Below are 12,418 nucleotides of genomic sequence, written 5' to 3'. Positions count from 1 at the left end.
ATTGTACATGCTGATGTAGACCTTGAGGCGACAGCTTCAAAGGGTGGAGGATGGAACCGTGAATCTGTTGAAATCATTCGGACTTTATTACGGTATAATTCGAGCATTGTACGTGAGAATAATAAAGATTCCTTTCAACGGCATCCGACCAAATGAAACCGTCGATTGAAAGTAATTATCAAATGATCCCGATGCGGAATGATATAGAAAGTTCATTGTACAGAAATCTTTTATCGTCTAACAAGCCAATCGACCTAATAACGTGTCTCGAATAAACACTTTATTTGTGCGCAAAATAGTTTGCATTTTTTTTCTATCACGTGAAACATTGTTGCAGTAATAAAATATAAAATACATTGCCAAAACAGATTGCATCGTTGAAATCGAATTATGATATGTATCAAGAACTATCTTAATAGAACAATTCGTGAGGTGACCTATTTACATTGTCTTGACTCGAGTGCTTGCAGCTGCATTAAACTGCAATTTCTACTGTCGTTTAATACTTCACCATGGCGTTACAGCGAATTTCAAAAATAAAACCGAGCCGCGTAGCTACGTTGAACCGTTAGATTAGCAACTGTTTACTGTCAATTAAAATTTAACATATTGTTGCTCATTAAAAAGACTGACGAGACAATAATTATCAAGCAACACGGGTAAAATAGAATTAATCTAATACGAAATAACCAAACAATTAGAGGAGAAAAATTAAAATTACAAAATGCTCTCATTACTTATGCGGTACGATATTAATCGGACTGTAATCCGCGAAAGACTTTTTAAATGCTGTATTCGATTACTACGTAGCATGGAATGGAATTTCTAAAGGCGTGGAATGGATTTTCTTTAATGCTTCCTTCTTCGATAACGGATGTTCGAAAGAGTAAGAGATTACTTCTAGCAGGAGTGCAATTAAACGCTTCCCTTCTTACCAGTTTTTGCGATTTTTCCTGGAAAAACAATAACTCTTTGCAATGTCTTAAAAAAAAAAAAAACAATAGAAATATAAAAAGCTGTATGCACTCTTGTACCTGATTGCAATACTCTTGCATTACAAAAGTGTAGAAATCTGCTTGAAATTTGAAATGTTATTCTAAGGTTGAGCATCATACTAAATTCCAATCCTTTTATCTAAAAACAAATGAAATTATAATTCTAGAAACATTATATGCTCTTATTTGGCTTTCAACATAATTCCATACTCGTACATTATACGCTCATAAATAATGCCGAACACGTGGGTAAATTCTAATGGATCCGTGAAACGCAACAATAATATTGGTCGTGGTGCAGTAATTGTTATGTAACACCGGCTGAAATTGAGACCCGGCTGGTGTGTGCATGGATACGTGACTCTCTCGACACGTACGAATGACTAGCTATGCAAATTTAACTGCAGGAAGATCCGTTTGTTAAACGTCCCGAAGGCCTCGCGTTAACCTACGCAAATTTTTTAAGTTCCGCAGCTGGGTCTCCTAGAAAAATGCAGCTTTAACATGGCATCGATTACAGTTTAATCTAACATTGATGCAATACTTAAACAATAAAAGTTAACCTGGTTTCTTATCATACCACATATATATATGTACATATATACACTTACCACTTCATGTAACTTAAACAAGCATGTGAAACTCTCTCCTATACTGTATAATTCTGCAATAACAATATGATACCGTTACCTTATACTCAAATCACAAATGATTTTAAGACATAAATGTTATACATTACCAGAAATTTTAAATTAGAATTTATTTATATACTTGAATAAAGTAAAATAATCTTTTGCGCAATTAATTTTGAACTTAAAATTGGGTTCAGATTTGTCCTGTAGATGCCACTATTGTTCAGCTATGAAGAAATTCAAATAAGACAAAATGGCAACCATTATAGACCAAATATGGAAGCTGAACATATGAGTGTGTAACTGAGTAGTTCACATATAACCCATAACGTTATTCTAATAATTTTGAATTTAGAGCTTGAAATTTGTTAATTTCACAAAGATGGAGAGTTGGTTAAATAAGAATTTATCTGATATCCTAGATTTTCCAGTGACGAATGAGTTAACAAAGTAAGAACCTGCAAAAACAACTTATGTATTTTTATACAACCAAGCAAGTAAATTAAAGTGTATTTGTTTTTTAGATTAATCATAGGAATGCAGAATGAAAGAGACCTGGACGAGTATTTGAAATCCCTCTTAGATAATAGTAATCCAAAGCATAGACAGTTTATTGCAGAGGTGAAGAAACGGCATGGTATATAGGAATAGTAAATTTATCTTTCCATAGCTTATCAGAGTATTTAACATGCTTTTTTTTAGCATCAAATAAGGGTCAAACTGGATATAAAAAAGTAAGCGACACAGATGATACAAAAAAGAAACAAAATAAAAAGAAAAGGGGAAAATCAAAAGCTGAAGAAGAGCAAGAAATTAAACAGGTATATTAGCATGTTATTTTATGCCTATGCTCTAAAATAATATATCATTACTAAATATTGTTTAGGCCCAAGAAATTGTTAAAGTGGAAAAGGCAGAGAAACAAAAAACTAAATTTGTTAATTTATATACACAAGAGGGGAATGATAGAGTAATTCTATTAAAAGGTATTTTGTGTGTATAAAAACAACACAAAATGTTATTATAATATTGTAAAAGTAATATAGATATATTTTTCTAGGCAGACATAAATGTGATTGTGAAGCAAGAAGGCATGCATTGATTAATAATTGTCAGAACTGTGGTAGAATAGTTTGCACGCAAGAAGGAGCTGGTTCATGTTTCTTTTGTGGAGAACTTGTATGTTCTCGAAAGGATCAGATCATTCTTTCTAGCAACACCAAACAGGGTGATAATTTATATAACAAATTAATGAGTAAAAAGCCTAATAAGAGTTTAGAAGAATCAATAAAACAAAGGGACAAACTTCTTGAATATGATCAAAGTGGGTATGTATAGAATGGTTCTAATTTACTTTAAAACAAAATTATTATCAATCAGTTGAAGTTAATTAATTTACAGATTACAATGTACAAAAGTAATTGATGATGAATGTGACTATTATCAATCAAATAATATTTGGTTGGATCCCAAGCAACGTGAAAAATTTAAAAAGTCGGAAGAAGAAATGCATGCAAAAAGGCATACGTCACGTTTAAATAAGAAGGTGGCATTTGATTTCATGGCCAGAGAAGTAGTTGAAGAAGATGCAGTTGATAATTACAATGAATTTGATGAAGAACAAATTCAAGCTATTTCTAATTCATTTGGTGATGTTAACAGTTCTAATATCTGTCCAGACATAGAGTTCGATCGTCCAATGGTAAAGATACTGTTAATAATACCTTAAACATATTGGTACAATTGATTAACAGAAATATAATGAAATATTTTATATTACTATTTACAGTACATTGAGTTGGATGAACCTGAACCACGAGCACCAAAAAGAAACATTCCTTCTAGGATTAGAGATATTGTTCAGGATAAAGAATTTCTGGAAATGTCGGATTCTGGTTTGTGTTTGAGCATGCATCAGCCATACGCATCCTTGTTAGTAGCTGGAATAAAAACGTAAGATTTAATTCAATAAAAATGTTAGATTATACCAGTAGATAATATATTTCTTAATTCTATGTTATTATTATAGTCATGAAGGTCGAACATGGTACACATCCCATAGGGGAAGATTATGGATTGCTTCAACATCTAAACAACCAACTATGGAAGACATTTCAAACATAGAACATTGTTATCGTGTTTTAAAAGATGGTTAGTATAAATTAAATATGTCATTACAGACATACATATTTTATTTTTTACTAATCGTACTAATATTTTTTCAGAAAGAATCATCTTTCCTGAGAGCTACCCACCCAGCAGTTTACTGGGTTGTTTAACAGTTGTTGATGTTTTACCTCAAGAAGAATACAGAAAATCTTATCCTGAGGGAGAGAATGATAGTCCCTATGTTTTGATTTGTGAAAATCCTTGCGTACTACCAATTAAATTTCCGATACAAGGAAAGCATAAAATTTGTAAGTATTATAAATTTGTAGTTTCAAAAGTAAGTAATTTTACTGATTTTTTTTTTATTGTGTATAGATAAATTGGACGAGAAAATTCATCATGCTGCTCTTAAGTTGTTAGAAAAACATACAAAAAGTATAAATAATCAATAAAATATACTTAAATACATGTGAAGTAATACATATTTTTTTATAGCGTATATTAAATATTATTTATTAATTTGTACATAATAGGATATATTACAATATAAGTATAATATACTCTATATTACAGTAGCCCTTAGAACAAGGATGAGTATCAGGACAGAACAAGATACACCCATTCTTGCCTTAGAAGATGCCTATTCATTTCACACTATTCTCTTTACCATTTTACGTGCGATTAATGAAAAAATATTAGCAGTTTTCTTTTATTTCATTTTAAAATATCAGACTTTTATAAACAGTAAAAGTAGATTTTGATAAAGTTATTTTTACATCAAAACAGTCTGTACACTTCAAGTACAAAGAGTACACTTCAAGTACAAAGAGTACATTTTTAATCCAAATATATCGTTATAAAGTTTATTGTTCTTAGTAATTTTGAGATTAACATTAGTGTTTTAAAAGTCAAAATAAAGAATTTCTTTCACGAACCTACGGTTTTTCATAAATGTCTATGATTAAAAATTGTAATGAACAAATTACAAATAAATGTTTAAAATCCTACAACACCTATGATATTATTTACAGTATACTCAAAATTCCAAGTACGTATATATTTGTCCTTTTCTAACGATTTTAAAGGAGTAAAAATATCAAAACCAAACTTTTACTTATAAATTAATTCAAAGCTAAATAAAGCTATAATCTATTACATGCAATAAAGGGATATTCATTTATCGTAAATACATCGATAATGAAAACATCATAATAATATGTTGTTTAAATTGTTTAAGATTGAAATCAGATTTGAAAATGGTATGTGTATGGATATTAATTGATGAATTGATATATTAGGAATGTATGAATAAATACCAAACTATGTATTTTATATAGACTTCAATGTACGATTAATGACCATCTGTTGTAATATTTCAACTGAATATTCGAGACATATTAACAGAACATAAAGACATGGAACATATCTTTATTGATTAAGATACTGTGCAATCTACCTAGTACTGTGTAATTTACATTTGTTTTCTATAGGTATGCAAGTACCAATTCTACAGTCATATTGTCTGGTCAACAAAAAATGATTAAAACAATAAATACAAGTGAATTGTATTAGTTTTTCTTTGCACTCATTTAACATTCATCAAATTTTAATTGAGCCAACTTTATAAAAATGATTAACTTTATGACCAACATTCCATAGACTAGCACTCAAAACATGAAAAGGGTTATTTATATTTTTCTTCCTTTTCAATTTAGATAATGCAACAACGTATAATTTCTTGACAATTAAAACAATTAATTTTTGTATATCAACGTTAATAAAAATCAATAAACAAAAAACAATAATTTATAATTTGACATTAAAAAAAAAAAAAAAAATAACTGCAATATACATAAATATATTGCGAGACACGTATGCATATATCTGTATTTATACGTGTATGCATATTATAACAATACCAATTTATATCTCTTTTTTGTCTAAACAACACTTCAGTATATGTAACATACAATTATTTTTCTATATTTTCTTTTTTTATTCCTTTTATGGACACCAGTATATATGCTGTATAATAAATAATTTGTATATTATTTTTAGTATTACAAATTATTTAGGCTATCAAATATCGATGATGATTCTTTAGTTGCTCAACTTTTAGATAAACATGTGCAGATATTTTCTAACTGTATATTTTCAAATTAAATATGCAGTTAAACATTTATCAACAATCAGAATTCAGCAACAGTTTCAATATCCCTTCAACCTCAATCATTTTTCCAATTTTAATTAGAATCGAGACACAGTTGTTATCCGCATATGTTTATTATTATCTTGTTCAAACAAGTAATAGGCCACCATATAATACTAATATATCCATATCACAAATCTACTTGAACAGTTTTAAATAAATAATTGTACATTTCCATTATATGTGTATTTTGAAAAATTTTAAATTCGATTAATATAGTAATACTTTAAAAATCCTTTTTCTAAATAAAGTGATTGAAAAAAAAATTGTGTTACCACTTATATTGGCTGTTGCAAGCTAATGTAAGTACACAATAACACTTTTTTTTTCAAATACCTTAAATATTAATATTAGAAGAATAGTATCCAGGCAACGTGCTTACCATTTCTATTCAATTTGGATACAATGAAAAACGATGTATATAATTTTTCTCAATTAGTTTATCTAAATGTAGGTAGGTGAATCTTTTAAGCTGGTACCACAGGCATCACAGATCGAGACATTCTTTTCATTTACCAACGTACATTTTGGACATTCCTTTCCACCACTCGCTAATGGCTTATCCTCGTTTCCTTTGTGCCTAGATTTTCCACACATTTCACAAATCTCTTTCGACTGAGAATTAAGATAAGTGCAAGTAGCACAATTCCATCCTACAGATGCACCTTTCGTTTCACGTTCTTTATCCGGGCGAGGAAGTTCCATATTTTTCAACGTATCTGCAATTTTTACAATTTGATCCGATGACCTATGCGAACGTTGAAGCGGAAGCGTCTGACTGCCATGTTTTTTCTCTTTATTATGAGAAGATAAATGATTTTCGGAGAACGTATCGTGATATCTATTGGAGTCCATTAAGTCAAAAGAAGAAGACTTCTTTTTAAAAGGTAAAGTATCGTGATGATGCCGGCCATTTGTTACAGGTGAATCTACGTCATTCACATCAATTCTACCGCTTTTATTCTTCTCAAACCGATGCGTACTATATTTCTCATCACTGTCATTCTGTTTATGTGGTTTTTGTTTATTTACTCGTAAATCATACTCTCGTTTGTGTAAAACATCTTCTCGATCACCAAGATCCTTGGAATATCCTAAACTTTCCAAATTTCTATATACAAAATCCCAGGAATCGTAACTGTTTTTCTCACTGGCCGATTTAGTGAACTTCTTGTCTATTCTTCCATAGTCATAATGATCTCCGTCACTTGACTGTTTTTTGTAAAAAACTACATCATCCAAATCCGATATTCGGTGAGAAGATTTACGATTATGTAACTTATCATAATTAGCAACCGAAACAGGCATATCAAGCTCGATTAATCTACATGTCGGCACCCTTGTGTATGCAGGCATTGTAGTATAATAAGGATTAACACCGCTCAAATATTTGTTACCCTGCGGTAAACATCCATAGGCACTACATCGATTGACAAAACCGTGATCCATCGGCTGAAAGTATCTGTAATTTCCAGGTATCGTACTTGTGTCTTCTATGTACCGATAATCTGACTGACATGCAGGCATTGGCATATTATAATTGGGAGGCATTATGTGATAGGGAACCGATGGTGATGCTGCATCTATGCATGTGGCTTGTGGATAATGATAGTCCCTATAATTTTCTGCCTTTGGTCGATTTTGATGCATCTTTTCGAGAAAACGATAATTTAACGCCCTAATCGCTTGCTCTGGTGTACCAACATGATTTTCTCGAAATTCTAAAACTTCTAACCATGAGATGGTACAATTCTGTGAAACATTCTCCCATATTTGCTTTAAAATCTGTATCGAAAATAATTTTTTTATTCGAATGCTTTATAAAGATTTATATAAAGATCATGTTACCTAATATTACCTGACATTCAACAAAAGCAACAATTGCATCTCTGCTCACGCTAGATACTTTATCAGGATCAATAGGACCTTCTAATGTGAGTACTCCTAACCCTGTGTGCTTGTATCCCATCTGTTCAAACATTAACTCAGCTCCTATTAAATTTGCTTCTACCTCGTGTTTATAATATCCACTATAAGTCTACAGAAAGAATGAAACAATTTAGTATTCTACAGTATTACAGAATTACATATGAATAATTTTAAGAATATTAACCCTTAAAATTCTATATTCTTTTCTCCAAGGTTGAGCCAAAAGATTAGCTGCATATAAAGAAATAGCACTCCATGCAGTTGCAGCTCTATATCCACTAAAATCCTGCAATGTAGCTGCTGATCTATGCAATATATCTGCAGTTTCTTGAAATACATATTTATTTTCATTTGGAACAAGGCAAAGATATTCTTTGATAAAACCTGGAACATGTATAATTGAATTTATTAAAATAATTGATAGCTTAATTTCCTTGCTGGACATTACTTAATTTACCTTCAAGTTTATGACGTTGTTGTAGTTTTAAAGGACTGTCATCTGTTTGTAAATAAACCAAATGACTTTGTTCTAATTTTGTACTAATTTCTTGTAATCTATCTTTACCTTTCATTATTAAGTCATTCGCCATTTTTGTCACTGCAAAAACATGTTTTACAACACTATTCTTTTTGTATTGTATATACTGTCATTTACTTACACTAACATTTAAATTCTTTTACATAAATAAAGAAACAAATGTTAACATAAATAATGTATGATATTAAAGATCTAATTGACAAGAAATAATATAAGAATAATATCAATGTAAAATAAAAGCAGGATAAGAGATATTGGAGAATAGAGATCTTTCACACCTATTACAAAACCTTTTAGAAATGCAGTTTTAGATTAAATTCTTGATTCAAACTATGGCTAGCTCCAACCTAAAAATAAATCCTATATTTAGAAGCACTGCTACAGTGTTTACTCTGGGAGCTACCATAATATATCCTCTATTTGGAAGATGCCCCATCTCAAGTAAAAACGTCCATCGACTTTTTTATTCTGTTTTAAAAACATGTTACATCACTCCATAAACAATAAATATTTTTCTTCACAACCGTTTTCTTGGTTATGTTCGTGTTATATCATGACCATGAGATAAACACATACTAGAGATCCAAGTGGCGATGGAAATAAATTTTTTTAAATGTGTATAATATAATAAAAGCATGGTCGATATCCATGTCGAGCGACTGTCCTCAACTTTTAACAAACGTCAAACTTGTGTATAATTCATGTCATTGTTTACATCAAACTCTTGTCAGGTTATTTTATGTTTAATACAGTTAAAAAACGTTAGAATCACAAGATGATGACAGATATAGAGGAGGCAGAAGTGATAAAAATTCAGCCACAAATTGAACAACATGAGAGGTAAGCTTTCCTGTTTGTTTAGACGTTTACAATATCACTCAGTGGCAGCTGTATGTTTGCATTTAACAACCCTTTTCCTAAAAATAATAATAAATATTTTTCTGTTTTATAGCGATGAAATTAAAGTGGACTTTTCAGAAGCTGCTAAGAAGTTAGCTCAAGGTCTATTAAATATTTATCAATTGCCATTGGAACAAGTTCAGAAAGAACTTACTGAAGTCACGTAAGAAGAAATGAAAAGTATTAGTGTTCCTTATATTTCTCATTTTTTAAAATATTATTTTTGTTTAGGAATAAACAAGAAACTTTACTCAGTCAAATGCAGATTGAGAATAAAAAACTTCAAGAAACTTTTGATGATGTTAAATTGAACGAAATGGTAAGAAAATTTGCTCTGATAAAGAATGTTCTCTATCATTAGATGATAAATTTTCTATAATAAACTTTTAGTATAAATTGATAATGTAAAGCAAAGTGTAGAAATGCAAGCAAATATATATTGCAGTTTCAAACTATTAAACTTTATCAAGGGAAGTTAACTTTAATGAAAAAAGAAATGGCTTCTGTTCATGAGAGGACATTTAAATTGAAAGTAAGTATTTATAATTTATAATATAATTCATATACATTTTTAGTATGGTGTTATTTTTTTTATAGAAACGAGCATTGAGGTTGCAACAAATAAAACAGAAAGAGGCCTTGAGTAGAGAACACCAACGAGAACAAGAAGTTCGTCGTGAACAAGAATTAATCGGTAAGCCTACGATAAGCTAAGAAAAACATTGCGTAATAAGAACGATCAATATCATCAATGATATTTAGCTGTACAGAGAGATAATGTATTTATATGTTCACTTACAGTAAAATTTACATCTAAACTCAGTCAATTGAACATAGCATCTTATGTATTGTATGTTATCAAACTAACTGTTACCAAACAATTTCCCAGTGTCCATTAGAGTTACATCCTTTACCCTCTTTACATAAATGATTAAATGTTGTTTCAGTAGGAAAACCAATTATCTCCCTATCTTCTTGTATCCTAAATGTGAATGTTGATTCATATGTTCCTATAAAGTATCTACAAAAAAGGTGTAAATAGTACATTGATTTTATCTATAATAAAAAAGTAAGATATTGTTACTATTAATTGTTACCTAGCATAAGAACATATTATTTGATCAATAATTGCAACTCCACCATCTTTAAATTTATTTAGTACATAATCTGATGGAATAAATTTTAAAACCGTGTAATCAGATAAATATCCTTCAAGTTCTTTAAATTCTGCAAAGATTAATTCAATGAGTACATATACTGAAATTTTCTACATAAAAATTTACCTTGTTGGGTAGCATCTGTAGCAACAAACAGATGGTTTAATCCTAGTTTGTTTATCTTTGTTTTCAATTGCATAGCAGCAGATTTTATTGTTGGTACCGTTGAAGAACGACCAACTAGAAAGTCGCGTCTTCTCAAATGAACTGATAAATATGGTCCTCCAATTGCATTTCTTCTACTCTATAATTAAAAAATTCCATCTGTAGATTTTTATTTTACAACACTTCTAATTAAATACCTTTTCCTTAGTCCAGTCACTTGGTAGTTCTGTGTTATCATATTCATTTGTTGAATTAAGGAAAGTTTTTCTATATTCATTTGCAATATTATATAATTCAGAATTATATCTCATACTTCTTCTAGCTCTCCAATATTCCTTTGTACCATAGAAATCATGCAATGCAATTTCCATGTGATCAAACATTACAGACCTGTAAGAATAATTATATTAATGAATTATATAAAACTTTATTGTACATAAAATAATAAATAACATCAGAAACATAATGTACCTTCTCACCTATAAATATTAGGCTTAATATTTTGCTTTAGATTTGATACCATACCATGAAACTTAATACACTCAACAGCTCTGGAAGTTATATTATTGTAGCCCCAAAAATATCCATTATATTCATTGGATATTAATTTATGATACCATAAAGATTCATCAGTACATTCTACTATTTCATTTTTGTCTTTAAATTTTCCTGTTTTGAACATTTCTTCATCATTTTGTAGAATATATGTAACATCAAGATGTGTTACCTTATTTTCTGAGGGATACTCTAAAAATATAAACTTCTATCAATTTTATGAGTAAAAATAAATGGATAAAATCTTATACCTTGTAAAAATTGGTACATTTCAATAACTGGTATGTATCTTTGTAAACTAGCAATATCAAAAAATAAGCTCCAGGGCAACTGTGTTTGAATTCCTATATGTTTACTTCGCCAATGATATAAATTACCTATAAATAAAAGAATATTATCTATAATAAATAATAATATACATTAAAAAACTACTAATAAATTACAATCTCACCCCATGGTGGTAAAACTAATTGCCATTTAAATTCTTTCTCTTGTCTAAGTAAATTTTTTATGAAAACTGCAATGCGAATATAAACATCTCTTCTTAGATTGAATCCTTCTGGGGGATTAACGTCATAAAGGATGTAACTGAAAAACAATATTATATGTTATTATTTATAAAAATATCTTTAATTTTATGCATTAAGAAAAAAAGTTTAAGATAATTTCGTACCGATTTTTTGAATAGTGTGATTGAATGTTACATTTATTATCAGTCTCTCCATATTCGTTCGCTTGATCACAAAATCCATTTTCAAGGGTACTTAATGTGAAATTAATAAAACATAATATAAGATATAACTCCTTGAAGGACATGAAATTTACCATTTTTAGGTTATATATCACACCTGTTCCAGAGAGGGAATATCTCAGATTTCAGATGATGATATTAAATAATGTATAGAAACTGTTTTGTATAACATTTTACACTTATATAAATCTGTTGGAAAAATATATGTATGACAAATAAATTTATGCTTCTGAGATTATTCAAGGTCTTTCCATTTATGAATAATTGTTTTCTTCCCATAAATTTAAGTATTTCCATTCATTGATGACAAAATCTGTTCCTTAAATAGTAAGATTAAGGATAGTAAAAAACAACAATAATAACAGCAACATTGTACAGATTGATTTTTGTTATACACGAATTACAGACTCAGATTTCCCTTATTTGAAAATGGTTGATGGGTAGATTACAATTAGCTAATTCAATTAATAATAGTTAT

At 29.5% G+C, this 12,418-nt stretch overlaps 4 protein-coding genes across 9 annotated transcripts; 2 read left to right on the top strand and 2 right to left on the bottom strand.

Annotated features, from left to right (window-relative positions):
- Window positions 1-1,847: 1,847 nt before the first annotated feature.
- Window positions 1,848-4,743, top strand: LOC114876297 (activating signal cointegrator 1). Its single transcript, XM_029187598.2, has 11 exons — window positions 1,848-2,077; window positions 2,152-2,264; window positions 2,330-2,448; window positions 2,514-2,613; window positions 2,688-2,955; window positions 3,029-3,329; window positions 3,417-3,580; window positions 3,657-3,778; window positions 3,853-4,044; window positions 4,112-4,171; window positions 4,310-4,743. Exons 1-11 carry the CDS (start codon window positions 2,010-2,012, stop codon window positions 4,495-4,497), a joined length of 1,695 nt encoding a protein of 564 aa, XP_029043431.2. The 5' UTR covers window positions 1,848-2,009; the 3' UTR covers window positions 4,498-4,743.
- Window positions 4,744-5,148: 405 nt separating this feature from the next.
- LOC114876295 lies at window positions 5,149-8,790 on the bottom strand. 5 transcript variants are annotated; one of them, XM_029187597.2, is made up of 6 exons: window positions 8,691-8,783; window positions 8,440-8,472; window positions 8,332-8,373; window positions 8,059-8,258; window positions 7,804-7,983; window positions 5,149-7,730 (listed from the first exon to the last, which is right to left on the bottom strand). In XM_029187597.2, exons 2-6 carry the CDS (start codon window positions 8,462-8,464, stop codon window positions 6,390-6,392), a joined length of 1,788 nt encoding a protein of 595 aa, XP_029043430.1. In that variant the 5' UTR covers window positions 8,465-8,472; window positions 8,691-8,783; the 3' UTR covers window positions 5,149-6,389. The 5 variants fall into 5 exon arrangements, with proteins under 5 accessions (XP_029043430.1, XP_046143555.1, XP_046143554.1 ...); XM_046287599.1 differs by lacking the exon at window positions 8,691-8,783 and adding an exon at window positions 8,534-8,684; XM_046287598.1 differs by having other exon boundaries at window positions 8,332-8,472; window positions 8,703-8,790.
- A 369-nt stretch (window positions 8,791-9,159) lies between these two features.
- On the top strand, window positions 9,160-10,144 carry LOC114876302 (biogenesis of lysosome-related organelles complex 1 subunit 6-like). Of its 2 annotated transcripts, none has more exons than XM_029187609.2 (5): window positions 9,160-9,252; window positions 9,365-9,475; window positions 9,544-9,631; window positions 9,758-9,844; window positions 9,910-10,144. In XM_029187609.2, exons 1-5 carry the CDS (start codon window positions 9,188-9,190, stop codon window positions 10,024-10,026), a joined length of 468 nt encoding a protein of 155 aa, XP_029043442.1. In that variant the 5' UTR covers window positions 9,160-9,187; the 3' UTR covers window positions 10,027-10,144. The 2 variants fall into 2 exon arrangements, with proteins under 2 accessions (XP_029043442.1, XP_046143558.1); XM_046287602.1 differs by having other exon boundaries at window positions 9,888-10,144.
- LOC114876298 (GDP-fucose protein O-fucosyltransferase 2) lies at window positions 10,068-12,338 on the bottom strand. The gene is made up of 8 exons (XM_029187599.2): window positions 11,863-12,338; window positions 11,641-11,777; window positions 11,441-11,566; window positions 11,114-11,381; window positions 10,832-11,024; window positions 10,596-10,773; window positions 10,410-10,539; window positions 10,068-10,333 (listed from the first exon to the last, which is right to left on the bottom strand). Exons 1-8 carry the CDS (start codon window positions 12,015-12,017, stop codon window positions 10,183-10,185), a joined length of 1,338 nt encoding a protein of 445 aa, XP_029043432.2. The 5' UTR covers window positions 12,018-12,338; the 3' UTR covers window positions 10,068-10,182.
- Between the last annotated feature and the right edge of the window lie 80 nt (window positions 12,339-12,418).

The sequence above is a fragment of the Osmia bicornis genome, chromosome 10, assembly GCF_907164935.1.
Source record: "Osmia bicornis bicornis chromosome 10, iOsmBic2.1, whole genome shotgun sequence".
Classification (NCBI taxonomy): domain Eukaryota; kingdom Metazoa; phylum Arthropoda; class Insecta; order Hymenoptera; family Megachilidae; genus Osmia; species Osmia bicornis.
The sequence above is the reverse complement of the archived record's forward strand: the minus strand, read 5'-3'. Positions and strand labels throughout refer to the sequence as shown.